The following is an 18,934-nucleotide window of genomic DNA, read 5'->3' on the forward strand; positions in this document are numbered from 1 at the left end:
TTGATCCCGGGAGATACTGGGGTCAAAAAAACCTACACAGAAAAAAAGCAGGGTGACACACGTGGCGGCATCATGCACCACCAAAAACTGGAGCCTGGCTAGCCAGAGCCATGCTCCAGCTGGCAGCCACGCTCCCAGGTAAGGCTGCTAGGGCCAGCAAAGTTGCTGGCCCCAGCCTCCCCTACCCCACCCAGGGTAACCTGCCACACGCCAGAGCATGTGTGGGACAGGCATTCCCCAGGGACAAGTAGCAGCAGCACAAGTTGTGCTGCTGCTACTTGGCCCCAGGGAACCAAACATCCACACATGTCTGGACATGGCCATGATAGTCATATTTTGACCCTGGCAAGCACCAAATAGGTGACCCCAGCGAGATGAACATCCAGTCTCCTCCTCAAGATTTCCATGGAAAGTGAATGCACCACCTCTGGAGGGAAATTATTCCACAGTCTGGACACCCTAACTATGAAGATGTTTTTCCTAGTGTTAAGCCTGAAATGGTGTTCTAGGAGTTTGTGGCCATTACTCCTGGTTTTCTCCAAGGGCACCCTGGTGAACAGTTGTTCACCAAGCCCTGGATGTACTCCCATGATGTAGCGGTAAGCTGCTACCAACTCCCCTCTCAGCCTTCTCTTTTTTTTAGGGTGGAGAGGCCCAAGTCCCTGAGCCTTACCTCCTACGGCTTGCCTTGCAAATCTCTGATCATACGGGTGGCTCTTCTCTGGACTCTCTCAAGTTTTTCCACATCCTTGTTGAAGTGCAGCGCCCAGAACTGGATGCAGTACTCCAGCTGCAGTCTCACTAATGCCAAGCAAAGCAGCAGAATCACTTCCTTGGTTTTACATGAGATGCATTGGTTGATACATGCCAGAGTATTGTTTGCCCTGTTGGCTACAGCATCCCACTGACAGCTCATGTCCATGCCATGGTCTATTATTACCCTTTCAGTCGTGCTGCTAGTCAGTTTGGCGCCACCAAGCCTGTAAGTACGTTCGGGATTGTTCATCCCCAGCCAGAGCACTTTACATTTCTCAATGTTGAACTTCATCTGGTTCCGATCTGCCCAACTTGCCAGCCTGTCTAGGTCCACCTGCATCTGCAGCCTATTTTCAAGTGTGACCACTGAAAGTTTCAGTTCTATGCACTTTTCTGACCTCACTAGTCTCTCCAAGTGCACTTACCAACACTGCCTACCTCTTACGGTATTTTTCACCTGTTCGTCTCAAAGCACATTACAAAAAAAAGTTGCAATTAAACACAAAATTGACTCTTTCCCCTTCCCCTACCATGATTACATTTAAGGAAATAACTAGGCTGTCAAACACAGGAGAAAAAAGGGGTAGTATAACTCAGGAAGCTGACCATTCTGTAGCTAGATTTCTGGGGTGCCTGCAGCAGTGAAAAACTATACTGGCAGCAGAACCAACACTAAGGTGCTTAAAACTGTACAGTTCATAGAATCAGTATAGCAACTGTACTAACCTTCCACAACAGCAGATGAAAGGTACAGAAGCCTGCAGTTCTTTTCCATACTCTATGCTACTGCATTCTTTCAGGAATTCATGAAGATCTGTCACTGGAAGGCCATTTTGTTGGTATTTCTGGAAAATAGAACACCTTAGAGTACATAAAAAATCATCCCCTGCAACAATGTTCTAAGCCTACCAGAATGGTGTTGAAATTAGTGCTGCAAACTACATTAACAGATGAAGCTGTCCCTACTGCTGCGAGCAGCACAGCTGGAGAAACAGAAGAAAAGCTATCTATATAAAAAAAAAAAAAAGAAACATGGTTCAGATATTCCCTTTTAAGCCTTTCTTGTATAGCTTCCTGGATACATTTCTTTTTTTCTTTTTTTAAATAAGAGCAGGATCTTTGCCCACTCCTACAAATTAGCAGTAAATATAGTAATTTATACATTGGGTTGTGATTTATTAAACAACTCTAACTGCAACTTTCTGAATGCCTTGAAGCAGAAACCATGAGCAATGACTTAAGTTTTGTCAACACTTCTTCTAGATGATGTTATCTAAGAGACTTCAACATACTGCCATTCAACTAGTTCTCCTTTAAGTATTCTGAATCAAAGGAAATAAACAAAGTAAACCCTATGCCTCCTCAGTTTACCTGACCAACCAAGAAACTGTCAACCAATCATGTTTTGAAATGCTTGGAGAAAAAAAGCCTTTGGCTACCATAATTTTGTGCTTCATATACTTCCACTGCTTAGCTACTACTACCCTGTTGTATACCTGGCAGGAAGACACAGGGACAATAACTGGAGACTGGGTTCTAAATAAAGCCTTCCAACTGGTCACCCAAATCACCAGGAAGCAAGTATGTAACAACAGATGGTACTACTAAATAAGGGAGATACCTTTAGAGGGTAAGAATGAAGGGAGCAATCTGGAGATAGGAATGTTCTCTGACCCTGCAAGTGCTGTGGTCCTAGCTTGTTATTAATTAGCACAGGTAATACCATTCAGTGAGCAACTGATGGCTGCAGGATTCAGATCTGTACTGTTAAGCTATTTTAACTGATCTGCTTCTCTTCCTCTCTCCTTCTTCCCCACTAGTGTTAGTACATCCTGGGGACCAGCTTCAGCCAAATGTTTTGCTGCTAAGCAAATGCTCTTAGACATATAGTAAAAAATCCCCAGCTCCATAAAACAAGGATTTCAGATTTTAACCTTCCCCCCTTCTTCTCCCTCAAGCTATTGTTCTGACCCAGAAGTTAAACCCAGGCAAGAGTGGAAAGTGGGAGAGAGAAGGTGCATATTAAATTACTTTTTCATACCAGTCCCTGGATGAAAGAAATTCACTCTATTTGACCCCCCACAGCCCACCCCACATACATTAAGCTAAAAGTTTTTGGTTATCCTCACTATGCATTAAAATCACTCAGCACCTCAGGAGCCCTTTCATTTGTTCAGCATTATGGTTTAACTAATGAGAGTAAATGTGGAATAATTAATTAGAAGAGAGAGTAACAGAGACAATGATTTACCTTTATAGTGTCATAGGAATCTGTAATGAGTGCAATAAAAAGGCTGAGGATCATGTATATAAACAAACTAATGAAGGAATACAGATATAGTCGACTGAATAACCACACCAAGGTGCTCTTCTGTTGTATTTGAGCGAAAGTTGCAAACATGTCATCACCATTCACCAAAGAAAACAGACATTCAGCAACCGTATTCAGGTCTTCAAACTAGGGGAAAAGAAAAAAAGAAGACAAGCAAACATAAAATAGTGACAATGACTTCATTTCCCCTCTTTTCCCCAGGTTCTAAGGTTAATTAATGCATCCTGATGACAGGGAGGAAAAGGAAGAGGGCCAAATATTTTTCCAAGTGTTTACTCAAAGCAAAATCACCCCAAAACCAAATCCATGATGGCATGATCACTTGGCTCAGAGGCAGACAGAATTCTTTTCCATGTGTGCTTGACATTTTACTTTAGTATTGGTGACAGCAAGATAACCCCTTGACACCCTGGCAGAAAATATAAACAAGTAGCCATCAGAACCTAGACAGCAGGTTTCATTAAGGTATTTTACACTGCTTATAAGGTGTAGTTTGTGCTTTTCTACACATAATGAGGAGATTAAAGGCATGGCGAGTTAGTGACTTAACACTGAGTTACTGGGAATAGAACCCAGGTCTTCTGACTCTAAGTCCATCATCACTCTTCGGATGAAAGATTGAAAAATCTGTATTTAATAGTACATTGGTAGATCTGTTAGATTTCATGTGTTCTCTGTATTTCAAGCAGCACACAAATGGAGTCACTACAGTTACTCTAACTTTTGCAAGGGATGAGAGGCAGGAAATGGGGCAGAGGGTTTGCGAAAAAGACACCAAGTTTTTTAATTGGTGGCATTTTAAAAATGCAATTGCAGAAACACAGGGCAACTCAATACTCATTTTCCAATTCATACTCCAAACCTCGAACTCACTTTGACACTCTGTTCTGTAAGAAAGAGTTGACAACTCTCATTATAAACAAAATTAAGCAATATTTAAACTAATTCACAGTAGAAGCTACTGTAAAGAAATCATTTGTTGATCCCACCTTTAAGTCATTCTGTGTAACAAGGTTCTAGACATAACAGCTATTAAAACTCAAAGACTTAAAAAGTTAACGCATTGAGATTAAGTGACCAGTGTAAATTTACGGATAATGGGAGCATATTGTAACAAGAGCATCAGGACTGGTCTCGACCATGGGTCTAATGTTCTGCTCCAGGACTGCCTTATTTTTATTTTGATACATATTTGGATCCGCATGCTGTGACTGTACAAAATTTGGAGGAAAAAGTAAAGATTTTAAGAAAAAATGGGGGAGGGGGATTTTGGAGCAGGCTGAGTGATCTAACGCATAGCCACCAGAAACTACTTGTTCAAGCTTCTTACTTCTGAGATAGAAAAGCAGTTCAATGAACACCCAGGGAGAGAGCCCTTCCTTGCTAGTTACGCTGCTCATTGGTAGCCCCTTCCCCATCACAACAGGGAATCTACCTCTTCATTGGAGAAGGCTTCTCTGAAACCACAAGTTGTGGGGGTGGGGGGAAGCCAGGAGTGGAAACACAAGAGCTTCCCATAGGGCTTAAATAATCCCACTAGGAAAATGAGTGGGGAGTTTTGTGTTACTTCCAATCCCAAGTGTCAAGGCTTGTGGGTGATACAGAAAATTCGAGATAGTAAGGGAGGGCTATCACCAAACATTATGCTTCTCCTCCTCCACCTTTACCACTTATTATTCTTCCTTCATTTAATAAAAACCCAAAAAGAAACCAACAACAAAAACACAATCCTTTACTACCTACTACTTCACATAATGCTGCACATTTTTCCACTGCACTATCCTGGAGACAAATCTCACTAGATTGCTACACAAGGTTTTATTCCTGGGAGTGTCAGATTGGTGGGACATTAAGCCAGGGACTCTTCCATTACCACATTCTGCACAAGACTTTCAGCGACACTGAAGATGAGCTTGGATGAGAATCAAGTCATGCCTTTTTCAGGCTGCAGTCAAAATTACAAACACATGGTAAACCAAGGTGCCTGCACTAGGCTGTTCTGTGTAGGACAATAGTGCCCTCTAGTGAGAGATGAAACAGTTGCTAGAGCATTACAAACCACAGTCTCTAAAGCTAAAAATTGATTTCCTTATCAATATGCCATGCTGAGCAAGACAGTTTTAAAAGATAACTAGTCAAGCATTTATTTACTACACTTTCACTCCTTATACAATTAAGATGCTCACTACTTGAAGATTTGGTGAGTCAGCATCTCAGGGAAATGACTGATCCTTATAGTTTACTGTGTGCAATCCTGCAACCTATTGTAGGTTTTCTGGGGAGATTTCTAAAAAGTTTTAGGCAGAATTCAGTCTGCATGTACTTTAGGCGATGGCGCTAAGTGCCAAGGATAAGATTAATACACATTTTGTATTTGGTTTCTTAAAATTCCTAACATAGGGGCAGGACATTACAGGTTTGTGTTACAGCATTAAAATGTAACAGCATTAAAATGATTCTCTCTTTAAAATGATGCCAAACAATGAAAAAACAGTTAATATACTGCTTCTAATGCACATCAGCAAGTACATGATTATGAATACTCAGAAACTAATCTCTTATCTCCAACCAGTTGTTCTTTCCTTGTTAGAGCACGTTACACATCAAGCCAAGTAACTAGCCTTTGATATTTATTTAAACTGCAATTTTTATTTTGTGATGTAGCAAACAATGCTTGGAGATGTCCTGCATAAATGCTAAACTTACTGATTTTCCAGATCATCGTATTTTAGGATCACGATCAAGTGTGCAAAAGTTTTTCCTACTACTCCTCTTAGGGTGAAAGCTACAAGCAATGAAAAACCCCCAAGATGACAAGTGGGAGCTAAAAGTGTCAGCATCTAGGTTGTACATACAGTATAGCATGGTTCAGCTCCAGTGCAACAATGAAAGGTGGGAGAATTTCAGGAAGTTCTGGTGCAGGTGCTATTGTGGTAGTATTTGAAGTGGCAGCAGGGAAATTTATATACACACATTGTGGATGCAGTAGTAATGACTGCTTATTTAAGGCCAAGATAGATTTTGCCTTAAAAAGCTTCAACTATTTAGTTACATGTTGAGAATACAGGGCTCCCTAACCTCAAGTTACATACATGAAGTAAAGACTATAATGAAGATTTGTATCTAAATATTTAATAAAGATTCCTTATTTCAGATATTTGTGCAGTTACTTCATTTTTAAGGTCTCCTAATATTTACATACCTTTTCGTGATAAGGCCCCAGTACAATCCAGCCACAGAAAGTATAGCCAAGATAGATCATCCCAGCACAACAGCAAAACCTTAGCACTTTGGGTAGTGATGCCTGCATTGTTAAAATGAGCACCTGGAAAAGTGGGGTATAAAGGAAGAGACGATAAGGAGGACACGTTAAAAGATATGGAAGTGAACAACAAACATGTTCCAGCTGTTGAGCACCTGATTCCATACTTACATTGTATGTTTGGAAATATCCCAAGTATCTGATGACTCCAACCCAAACAAACAGAGTGGATGTTCCAAGTAAAATGCTGCAAACGTCATAACTTGTGAGGTTCTGAAAAATGCAACACACCAATGAGTAATAAAACATATTGAGAGACACCTTTGCATGAAACAATACAGCTTTAAAATCCATATGGAAAGACTGGAAGATTGGAATACTATTAGTCTAAGCAACCTCAGTTTACATTCCAATTCCTGTTGGACTGTGGATAACAAAGCACGCAGGAACAAGAATTCGTTTAAAGCCTCTGAGCACTGCATGGCGTTCAACATGGGTACAAGAACATTGGACATTTAGACTGAATTCTCATGGAAGTCCAAGAAAAGAGCTTAGTATTTATTATTCTTCAGCTTATGGCAAAACTAGTGATGGTGCTTCTGCCTACGCTAATATTTTCAGCAGCATTAATGATCACCTAGTGACCCTGTTAACTTGAAACAGTTTCTGGCTACACAAAGGGTTTATATTGCTCATGGCCATAAGAAGTAATTGTATGTGGCTCTGCTCTGAGGCCTAGAACTGCCACACAGTCACAGTAAACAGGTAGATGAAAATAAGGGTGTTCACAGACATGGGGAAAACAAACACGCACAAAACAAAAAACCCCCAGCATTTTACTTTCAGCTCAGTGTGCCCCTGCACCGAGCACAGCGCATGCCCAGAAGAGGAACTGCATCAATTTGACCCAGCTCCCCAATGTATAGCTGATTCAGCTATTAGATAAAAGCCCCAGAAAGCCACGCTGAAGTGCGCAAGCTATACAGATGCTAGGGAGTCAGGTCAAACTGATGCAATTCCTCTTCTGGTAAAACACTTTGTATTTTTCTGCCCCCCCACACATGTCAGCAACCTAAAGTTTTTATCTCTCCACTGCGCCTGTGATCAATTTTGCCAGCCCTTGTTCACATACTGCTTGTGCTATTATGTGCATATATCACTAGCATTCAGAGCATGCTGTCTGCCCAGATATTCCAAGAGCACCCCTATACAAACGCATCAGTCTGCGTGAATACACAAATTCTGTTAACATATGGCTGTGTTGTGGGAAAGGGAAAAAGATACCCCACCCCCAAAAAAGCCCCAAAACAAAAAAAAACCATTTATTGCTCTGTAGAATGAGCTTGTTGCAAAGGACTAGCAAGACACCACTGTACTTGTGGCCTAGGCAGTCCATGAAAGCAAGTTATGGCAGTTACAGTTCCACTCCTATGCACTGCAGTTTGGGTACACTTTAGTACAGATGTCAAAAAGCCTGGGGCTGAATAGATTCAATCTTTACAGTTCAATAAACTGATTTAACCTAAATGAGTTAAGTCTGATACTACATCCATCCAGATTTATCTTAAATAGGTTTTGGCCACTTTGAAGGTAGTTTATGTACACTGCACTTCTGTTGTGTTACAGACTTGAGCCCGCTTCTGATTACTTATACCATGGTTTGTATGCAATTTCTGTCCCTAGCCTTAGAGACTGCTGTTTGTCAAGCGACCATTTCTTGATTGATCTTGTTCAGAGTATAGTTTATAACATAAGCGCTGCTCATTAGTCACTTCTTAAAAAGTGATGGTAAATAGTTCTATTCCATATCCCAGGTGCACATAACAAAGATGGTTCCTCATGTAGTCATGCCTGGCATATTTAGACCCTGATCCTTGAAATATCATCTCTACATGCTGCTGAGACAGACAAGAGGTGACAACTTGCAGAGTGCTAGCACACCTTCTACAGAATTTTAATGCATGTAAAAAAACCCGGACACTAAGGGCAGATTTTGTGTTGGCTTTATTAAAATACAGCACAAGCCACATGCATTTCATCTTTCAAAAGTACCTATAACCATATCTACTTTATATAACTGTACATTTTCTTTTTATGTAGTTCTACAAAACTAATGTATAGATTTTGCATCTGCCTTAGTGTTTGCCTTAAGGACTCAAGAGGGAAAGTGTAAGCCCAGATGAAGAAGTACAACACTCTCTGGTCTCAATCAAACCAGCTGAGCTGGTACCAGACAGAAAATGCATAACTGGTGGTAATGGATGAGGAGGAAAAGTAATAGCAACAAAAAAGAAGAGAAACCAGACCAAACTACTGAAACAAAACAATCAGATTTGATTTCCCTTATTGCAAGCAGGTTTAAATACACATAAGATTAAATGCATGCAAGAACAACATTAGACCGTTAACTCTCACCTTGGCTTTTATTTCCATTTTAAGTATAGATCCAATGATTGTCATCATATCACTGATAATCACCAGGACATACCATCCATTTATAAACTCCAGACGGTCAGCATGACAGACATGGCGTTGATATTTTTCCAAGAAAAAATTCACAAATCTCTGCATTAAATAAGTATTTAGATACCTGATTACTGATTCCCCCTTTTGGAGAAAGAATCTCTCCTACAAGTGCTCTAGCACCAGAGCAGAGCTCAAGTACATACTTGAATTAGATATGTTGAAAGAACATACTGCTTCTATATTATTTGTTAGAGTTAGATTAATACAAAGGCAACAGTAGTAACAACAACAAACAGTCAGCATAGGAAAAGAGATATTTAATTGCGTCTCTGCCAAGTAAATGCTATTTTTACTGCTGTTCATACCAACTATACGTTCTACATTATGCATGACAACCCACTGACTGTCCCTTGCGTCCCCTACTGATGGGTGAGTGCTCCTATCCCAGCTCCTCATAGCAGTATGACAAACCCTTTGCTGAACTGAGTCCCATTCACCTTTGTCCTGTTTGCAGATTACACAGATAGCATGTTGATTAAGGTAACTGGATACCACATATCCTGTGTTCTCCTCTTTCCACTCATGCACCCATGCCCTAACTCCCTTCAGGAGCAGATTTTCCAATGAACAGCAACCAGAAAAAGTAAGAAAAAGTATCAGACCCTTGCTTACAGGGATTTACTTAATGAAAATTTAAATGTCTGAATATTTTAGACTGAAAAAAAGAAAAAAAAACAACCCACAACTCAGGGTTAAGAACACTTATTTTAAGGATGCATGATTTTTGCTGCTTAGAACAAGAAATGAGAAGTTTGGTAGAATTTTATACAAGATTCTTTGAACAAGGTCAATTGCAGAACATCCAAAAGATTTTAATGGGCAAGGATTTCACCTTGTAGATATTAAATTAACTTCTTTTTTTTTTTTATTACAGGAGCATTCAGGAGTGCTACTTTGTAGTGCTGGGAGCAGCTAGCTGTAGAGGCACACAGTGAAACTGAGCTCTCAGGCTGGACCTAGACCCTTTCCTATCGTGCCTCCATGCTTTCTAACAGTGCATCACATTCACCTAACAACCCAAAATTAATCACTGTTCAGTAGAACTAAAAACTTAGAAAACAGTGGGAACATAATACACAGAGACAAGAAAGCTGTACTTACTTTTTGCAGTTTTAGAGCAAGAATAATGGATCGTGTGCAGAGAATAAGGGAAGCAAAGCAACTTACAATGACAAATCCATCAAACACCAGAATGTACTGAGTGTTCTTCTGAACAACTATTTAAAAAAATATGAAGAATTAGATTTCTGCATATTTGTTTGAGCAAAGAACTCAAAAAGTGGTCTGCAAATGACAAAGAGCTTCAATAAGTACTGAAGCAGTTATACTGTCATCTTACTTCAAAAACAGCCTGAAAGTAATGCAATTTTCTTTAAACTATTTGAAATTAAGAAATTTTGTTGACAGATCAAATTTTGCTTACCATAGGGTAATGTCTTTCTACTCATCCATTTTTTTTCAAAGTGTATTAGTTACTTCACAGAAGTTGCATATGGCAGAAATTGGCACATGAATTTAATAAGACAGAAGGACTTCCCTCCCTCACCTTCCCCCCAATATCTATGAAGATGAAATAAATATTGTTTTGTGGATCTCTCAACTTATACCAAAAACTGCTACAGCAGCAAGAAAATTTGAGGCACATTTCCAAGTCAGTGACAATATTCAACTGATCCAACGGAGAGAGAATTCTCTCAATTTAAGTAAATGTATTCCTCCTTTTCAAAAATGTGTCAAAAGTAATTATTTTTTTTTACATATTTCATACAAACACACAATAAAATATAATATATGCATGCTTTCTGGTAATTATTCAGGGACTTAAATAGCCTTTTGTATATAAGCATTTTGCACACAGTACAGAACGAAGCCATTTATCAACTAAGATCAGTAAACTGAATTAAACTAATCAACTATTTGTTATGCAGGTAAATTACAGGAAAATAGACAGTTGTAAGAAATGAATACATGGATACAAGCCCCAGAACAGAAAGGAGTAGAAAACTAAATAACTCAACTCCAATATCATTAAGACTGGGCTAGAAGAAGAGGGAGCAATAAGTAGCTGGGCTCCAATCATGGGCAGATCCAGGATTTACTAAATGGGGGTGCAGCACAACACCCTTCAGGTGGGGGGAGGTGGTGGAGGAACAAGGCATGGTTGTAGCCCCTGGGCTGGCAGGTGACACCAGGGAGCCAGGCAGGGAGCAGATGCACTGGGGGGGCGGGGAGCATGACCTGCCTACTACCACTGCTACCCCAGGCTGACTCGGCAGGGAAGAGGGGGTTAGGGGGAGTCCCAGAGTATATGGAGCCAGGCTCTGTCAGAAACAGCAGTGGCAACACCCAGGTTCTTCCCCCTAGCACTGCTCCCCCCCTCCTCACCCCTTCCCTGCAGGTATCTCCTGCTGGCTAGCAGCAGGCACTGGAGGAAGGACCCTTTAATGCCCCCCTGTCCTCAGCCAAGCACAGCTCCCCACCCAGCTGTGCTGCAGGGAGCAGCTGTAATGGGGCAAGAGGGGCTCTGGGGCACCCCTGCATCAGCCCAGGGCAGTGTGGGGCAGGTTCCTCCTTCAGTGCCTGCTACCAGCCAGCAGGGTGACACCTGGTAGGGGCAGCAGGGAGCAGGGGCAGGAAGAGGAAACCTGCTCACTGTGGCTGGGGTGGGAGACGAGTAGCTTTGGGGTTTCTCCTGCACTTGGGGACAGAGGTGATGGTACCAGAAGGGGAATGCAACCGCATTGCTGCACCCCCATTGAATCTGCCCCTAACTCCAACCATACCAAAAAAAAAGTAATGGGTCATTTGGGTAAAGAGAAAATTCTTCCTGCATTGTTCTTTTTAAAATCAAGACCTCCTGTAGTGCAACACAAAATCCTATCAGTTTTACTACTGTATCCTAGCCTTTAATAGCAATTGTGAGGTTCACATTCATTAAAAACTGGTAACACAGGCATGTAGCACTTTGCCTTACTAAGCATTTTTCTGAAGTGAAGCCTTTAAAAACATTCATATCTTCCTTAAGATCAGATGAATGCTTAAACAATGCAAGAAAAATGTCGATACTGTTCTTATTTGTATTGCTCAGCAGAAATAGCAGCATGGACAATCTTATTTCTCACAAAGCCCTTAGAGAGTCACAGTAAGCTTCTAGTCAAAAGGAAAGAAGTTTAAAGTTCTAGGGGAAAAAAAAAAGTTGCAGGTGTCTGAGTTTCAGTATTCATCATTGCTTGAAAAGCCCGTGTTGAAATTCAGTTTACTGAAACTAAGTGGCAGAAGAATCAAATTCTATGAAAAGGGGTTTAAATTCTCTTTCCACCCACCTAGCTCCTAAGTCAATGACCTTCAGAAAAATATGAAAACAAACAAACAAAAAAACAAACTCATGGGATCCTGAAACTCAAACTGTCACCCAACATTTACTATTGCAAATCTGTATGCTAGATGTCTGGATCTGATGACCAGGGATCCGGGTTTTCTGTTTCCCATGGAAAAACTCAGGAAACTCAGGTTTCCCCTTGCAGGCTGGCACAATTCCAGACAGCAAGGGGCTGCTTGGGGCTGGGGGGAGTGGGAGAAGGATGATCAGAGGGAGGGGACCACATGCATGTGCATGTGCATTGTGCACATATGCACGTGGCTGGAACTGAAGCCAGGCAGCATGGTGAAGAGCAGCTCCTTACAGGTAAGTCAATGAGAGGAGGTGGGGGGCATAGGCAATGCGGGGGTGGGGGAGGGGGCATGTGCTCCCCTAGATTACTGTGCCCACAGTGGGGCATGGCTGCAACCTGGCTGAACCAGCACCAGGCAGGAGCCACCTCTGCGGCCCAGCGGGTGGGACCCGGCGAGGGAGAGTGCAGCAGGGTGGGAAGGCTTGGTGCGCTTGTCCCCCCAGGTACCACCTATGGGGTCGCCTATGCCCACACAACCCGTCCCACACATATCCCCCATCCCCACACCCCCCCCCGACCCACACACTGGAGGACTGTGTGAGTGATGGACACCAACAGGGTTGGGGGGTGGGAGAGTGGGAGTGAGGGACACTGGCAGGGCTGGGGGGGGGGGGCAATGGCAGGGACAGGGTACCGGCGTATCAGGGCTGCTCAGTGCCACAAAGCAGTGGTGGGGTGATCTGCATCCTGGCAAGTGAAGGAGACAGGGAGAGCTCTGATTTTGCATCATTAAAAACCCCAAATCAAACACCAACATATATAGGAATTTAGAATTTTATTATAACAATTGAGGCTTCCAAATTGCTTAAAAATTGTAAATATATCAATAAAACATTTTGTTCAGCCGATACCTATATATATGCATTTCATTTTAATCATGGAAAAACACAGACTTCGGGGTTTTTAAATCAGAGAATTCTGGATTTTTTAACAAAGAAAAATCAGGATTCCTGCTGATGACATTACATAGTCATTTTAACCAGTAAGCCATCACCCTTGTATCTGGTAAGTATGACAAGCAGACCACAGGTTAACTGCTTTTGTATAGCTGCCTGCCTGCATCTTAGATCACAACCCACAAAGGGAAGAACAACTGTTTACTTATCAGGTGAACACAGGAGCAGAGCACATGGCACAGATCCATAAGGATTAAACTGTATACCCAGAGATTCCTTCTGCTGAGGTACTAAAGTGACTGAAATAACCGTGATGGGACAATAGCCAGATATTTTGTCCAGGACCTTAGAAATGCCCAGGAGACGCACATGCATTTAAGTAACAAAAATATACTCTTTTGAAATAGGTTTTTGCTCCTGTTGCAATGCAGATCTTCAGACTGACTCTGGCAATATAAACCAGCTCTCAAGCTGGCTTTTGTCTGCCCCTTAGAAATTTCTAGTGTATTAGCACTGTTTCTACACTAAACCCTTTCTAGTACTTGTGTTCTTTAGAGCACCAGGTGTGGGGGGGAGAAGAGGGGAAATGGGAATAAATAGTTGATTAGTTTAATTTAGAATTTACTGATCTTACTCCTTGCTCCTATCCCCACTGAGCTCTATACACAGGATGTCCCTTTGGCCATGAAAGCTCATGCCTCTCTGAACAGTTAGTTTGCTGCCTCCCCTTTAAAAAGAAAAGACAAAAAGAAACACACAGCAAAACTAATCTTTCTGCTCAGAGAAATAAGGAAAACAAGAGGTGGTGCCAACACAAGCATGGTCAGAGAAAGTTAATGCAAAGGCCAATAGGAAAATCCAGGTAAATAAAAAAGTAAGTTCAAGGAGAACACCAGCAGAGCCAAGAATAAAAACAAGATCTCACTTCCTGGCCCACGTGGCTACACCTCCCAAACACACAGCCAAGGAGGAATAGGATACATGACTACATGCATTTGGTGAGAGCAGGAGAGGGGAAAAAGGGTTAGCACTAGCACAGAAAAAGAATGTACAACTAGGAGAAAAGTAAAAGAAAAAATTAAGGTGAATATAAAAAATATTTCCTAATGCCAGTCTCCTTTGTGGAAAGGACATAGGCTACAAACTTGGGCCATTTAAAAAGAATATTAAATTAATGCACTAGAGAGTATAAGGCAGGGAGCGATACCATAATCATTTCTATCTTTCTATTATTCACTGGTCAATAGCGACCTAGTGAGAATATGCTTTTTAGTAAAATTAAGCCCGTTGTTTATTAATATGGGCACAGATAGAACCAGTCATAATAGAAATTGAGTGGAGATTTGCAGGAAGCAACAGGTTTTCATCGCACAGCATGCACAGTACTTACTGGAACCAGATATATACCAGTCCTTGCATTCTTGAATATCGGCATCACTATCAAAGTAGATTTTCACCTTACCACTGTGTGCTTTGTTGTTGAAAGTAATCTGCAAAACAAACAAAAATTCATCATTTCAATTTTATATATAAAAGCAAAATAGTAAGTTATACTAGTCTTAAAAAGGCCTTGGAAGACAAAGCAATACCCAGCTGTATGAAGATAGCACATCTGAAAACTTTTTTTTTTTGAGCTAAAATGAAACATTTAAAAAGTTAATTCAAAGCTTTGAGTTTTCTTCTGAAGAACAAAACATTCATATGTAGCAGGCCCAGCTCATGAATGCTGAGATGATGGGGCAGATGGAGTGTCCCACAGGAGCGCAGGGGGTCCCCCACACACTTGGCAGTGGACCCATAAGTGGACCAGAAGTACCAATCAGCCGCGGGGGGACCCTGGGTGCCCCTCCCCAGACTCTGGAAGCACCAGTCACCAAGCCAGGGGGGCAGTGTCCCTGTACGCTACGCAGCAGACCCGAAAGTGGACTGGAAGTACTTCCCCCGCAACGCTCCCATGGGATGCTCAATCCGAAAAAACATATAAAGCTGTCTATCTTCAGATTCAGATTTGGCCAAGTCAAAATGAGACAGTGATGTGAATCAGCGAATCGAATGACTGTCCCCTGAATCAGGCCAAATCCAAATCAAATCCTGCCCACTCTGCATACCCCTAATTCATAGATGTTATTGTCATTAATTACATACTATTACTTTTAATTTGTAGCTAGGTTGTAAATGAAACAAAATTTTCTAAAATTTTAGACAACTTGATTCTATGCATGTAAGACTGGAATTCACTTACAGTATTCTGAAATGCATAGCAGTCAGGCAGTTCACGGGCATGGATTGTTTGTAGATCAATGCCCTTAAGTTTAAAGGAGAGTTCAACCTGTATAAGCCTAAACAAAAAGAATAAGATAGAAATCAGAAAAGTTAAGTGTAGTATATTCCATTATTTTCATATGATTAATGCATCTTTAAAAAAAAGTTTACCTATAAAATTCAAGATTGAAAAATGATGAATTCTTTACGTCCAAGTCATTAAACTTCTTATTAGCTAGTGCCTGTGGTTCTAAGCGAATACAATCTAAAAAAGGAAGAGAAAGATATTTTTACAAGTCTTATATTTAAAAAGGGATTAAAATACGGAAGGTACTCAAAGTTAGGTGCTACTTTGAGAGCAGCAGACTGTCCCTGAACAGGCTTACTAATGGACTCCCCCCTCCCTGGGCAGGGAAGGGGGCGAGGAGAGGCAGGAAGGAGAGCCACAGGTCCTAGTAACTCCTGATAATGCCTCCTGGCTGGATAGCATGCTGCCACACACTCTTATAATAAGCTCAAACCAGGGGGCTCTATCTGAGGGATTGCATCTGCCTTTGCCTGTAGTGCCCCATTTCTGCAGCACTTCAAAGTGCCAGGGTACTTGTAAGATTTGTAGCACTTTATCTTTCCAAGTTAACTTTCCCTATGTCATTGTAAAAGTACAACTGCTGCATAAAAACTTACTAGTTTTTTTTAAAAATTCATTGTTGATTTGTCATTACAGTACAGAAAGCATCCACAGCAGCACTTTTTAAAAATTGTAGAAGGATTGTACCTGTTTCAGTGGCAACATCTATATTCAGCGTATCATTGGATGGAAGCATTGTGCCTTTCTTGTACTGCTGTTTACATATTTTTAAGCCTGACCCATCATCTTCGTCATGTTCATAACCAAGTGTTCCCAGGGATACTTTCTTTAATTGATGGTACTAATTCGAGAACAAAAGTTTCAGTTAACTTAATTTATTTCTTACCATATTCCTTAATGTATGGCTGTAAGTATTTACTAATGCCTAAGTAAATGGGTGTGGGCAAAAACATAATTTTTTTCTTTCCTGCATGAGACTAGTCTATAATACAACTTTTAAGGTAACCTTTGTCCATGTATTGCAAAATCAACAAGTTCAACCTCCGTGCAAGGTACACAAATAAATGAATGCCACGCAGACACAGGAGTCAAACATTCCAAATCAGCAGCAAGGTCTAAACTACTCTCCACAAGCCTCAAATCATAGCTGGTAACATCCTGCTACTACCCAGGGACATATTATGTAACTTATATTAAAAAGTATTAGGCTCAACTGTTCCAGCTTCTTCAAAACCCTTAGATGAAAAATGTAATGACTTTTCAGAATTAGAAATATATATTTAAAACAAAGTTAGCACAATCGTCTTAACAAAAGAGCTTTAATGAGATGGCCAGTTAGAACAAAAGAAATTCAAAGCCTTTAATAATACATCTCAGAGGAAAAACCCCAAACCATTGATGATTTTGGTAATTATAATTCTGCCCCAGACAAGAGCCAAGGTGAGCAGCTTCAGAAAAGGGTTGGGATGACCTACCACTATTAGACGACTAGGTTATTGCCACCCAGTCAGATTCAAACCACATAGAACCATAGAAAATAAGGGTTGGAAGGGACTCAGGAGATCATCTTTCTAGTCTAACCCCAAGCTCAAAGCAGGACCATGCCCCATTAGACCATTCCATCCCAGCCAGGGCTTTGTCTAGCTGGGCCTTAAAAACCTCCAAGGATGGAGATTCCACCACCTGTCTGGGTAACCTGTTCCAGTGCTTCACCACCCTCCTAGCGTGAAAATGTTTCCTAATATCCAAACTAAAACTTCCCTTGCTGCAACCTGAGACCATTGCTCCTTGTTCTGGCAATGTTTTATTTCTGGCCCTTTCCTATTTCCCTCTTCCCATCACCCTGTTCCCGCTTCCAACCCTATCCCATTAGGGAGGCAAAGCAGAAAAGAAGAGTTGCTGCCTGGGAGATTTGGGAAGTAGTTTCACCTTTCTGCCCTCCCATTTTCTGATCTGTACAATACTGAATAATACAGACATTATCTGAGATCTACCAATGAAAAGCGCTATATATAAGCCAGATAAGATTTTTGCTTTTCAGGCTTGTACACTACTGGAGAGACTAGCAGGGACTCAGCTCTTCATATAAGATTCAGACACTTGCATCGCCTAGGAAGTGACCATGAAAACAACTGTTTGTCTGCCAGCTCAGCTGAACACCAGCTGATATTGCTCAAAAGAGCTTGACAGACAGATAATAAAAGAAGACCAAACCATCACAACTAACTTATGCCCCTCCACCATAAAAATCAAGAGCACCTAAATGCCCTGCCAACAGGCTAATGCTATAGTCAAACATCCTTTGAAGGCTTCCAGAAGGCTTATCTGTATGCTTTTCTAAGGGGAAATCCTGCCTCAACCTCCTAGAGTTCTCTCAGGCTGTTAACAAGAGTATAAAAAAGGGGAATCCATATAATATTTGGATTTTCAAAAAGCCTTTCAACAAGGTACCTCAAAGGCTTTTAAAAAACTGGGCTGCCAGGGACTGGAGGGAAGGTTATTTTGTGGTTTGAGAACTGGTTAAAAGACAGGAAGCAAAGGATATGGCTAAATGGTCACTGTTCAGGATACAAGAAGCACAAAAGTGGGATCCTGCAAGGATATGTGCTGGGCTTGGTTTTGTTCAACATTTTCATCAATCACCTGGAAATAGGGATAACACAGTGAAAACCCCAAATTTACAGATGATACTAAGTTGGTCCAGATAGTCAAGCTGATAGAAAAAGTACAGAAAGATATCATCAAGCTGAGGGGCAGAAAGTGGCAGATGAACTTCAATGTTGACAAGTACAAGATAATGCACTCAACTATATGTGCACAATGCTGAGAAAGAGACCTTAGAGCCATTGTAGAGAGTTCTTTAAAAAAAAGCAAAAAAACCCGCAAACAGCTCAATACGCAGCAGCAACCCAAAACTAAATAAATATGTTGGACATCATTAAAAAGGCACTGAAAACAAAATGGAAGGTGTCATGTCACTACACAAATCCATGATGCACCCACATGTTGAATACTATATGCAGTGGTCTCTGCATCTCAGAAAGGTGCGTTAAAATTAGAAGTAGTACATAGAAGGCCAATCAAGATGATCTAGGGTATGAAGCAGCTAGCCTTTTTAGTCTCTGCTGGTATGGCAAGACTCCTGAGTTTTGAATGGAGAAGGATGGGGGGAAGAGGAGGGGCTTCAAATGTGACAACCGTCTATAAAAATCATGAAGTGTGGACAAAGTGAACAGGGAACTGTTATTCACCAAATTCTAGAATGCTAGAATGCATTCTGCTAGATGCACCCACTGAAGTTTGCAAGAGACAGGTTTAAAATTAAGAAAAAGGGGTTTGGTTTTTATTTATAAATCCCGC

General features: G+C 41.1%; 1 protein-coding gene across 2 annotated transcripts in view; it reads right to left on the reverse strand.

Annotated features, from left to right (window-relative positions):
- The window catches only part of MCOLN2 (mucolipin 2), a 45,456-nt gene that overhangs the window by 8,456 nt on the left and 18,066 nt on the right, over positions 1 to 18,934 (reverse strand). For both annotated transcript variants that reach the window (XM_019501536.1, XM_019501537.1), the window contains 10 exons: positions 16,262 to 16,415; positions 15,658 to 15,751; positions 15,467 to 15,563; positions 14,615 to 14,714; positions 9,978 to 10,093; positions 8,766 to 8,915; positions 6,522 to 6,623; positions 6,291 to 6,413; positions 3,008 to 3,214; positions 1,483 to 1,601 (listed from right to left, as the gene is read on the reverse strand). In XM_019501536.1, the coding sequence (XP_019357081.1) occupies positions 1,483 to 1,601; positions 3,008 to 3,214; positions 6,291 to 6,413; positions 6,522 to 6,623; positions 8,766 to 8,915; positions 9,978 to 10,093; positions 14,615 to 14,714; positions 15,467 to 15,563; positions 15,658 to 15,751; positions 16,262 to 16,415 (1,262 nt within the window). The remainder of the gene's footprint in view (positions 1 to 1,482; positions 1,602 to 3,007; positions 3,215 to 6,290; positions 6,414 to 6,521; positions 6,624 to 8,765; positions 8,916 to 9,977; positions 10,094 to 14,614; positions 14,715 to 15,466; positions 15,564 to 15,657; positions 15,752 to 16,261; positions 16,416 to 18,934) is intronic.

The sequence above is a fragment of the Gavialis gangeticus genome, unplaced genomic scaffold (genome assembly GCF_001723915.1).
Source record: "Gavialis gangeticus isolate Ggan-Ray unplaced genomic scaffold, GavGan_comp1, whole genome shotgun sequence".
Lineage (NCBI taxonomy): Eukaryota > Metazoa > Chordata > Crocodylia > Gavialidae > Gavialis > Gavialis gangeticus.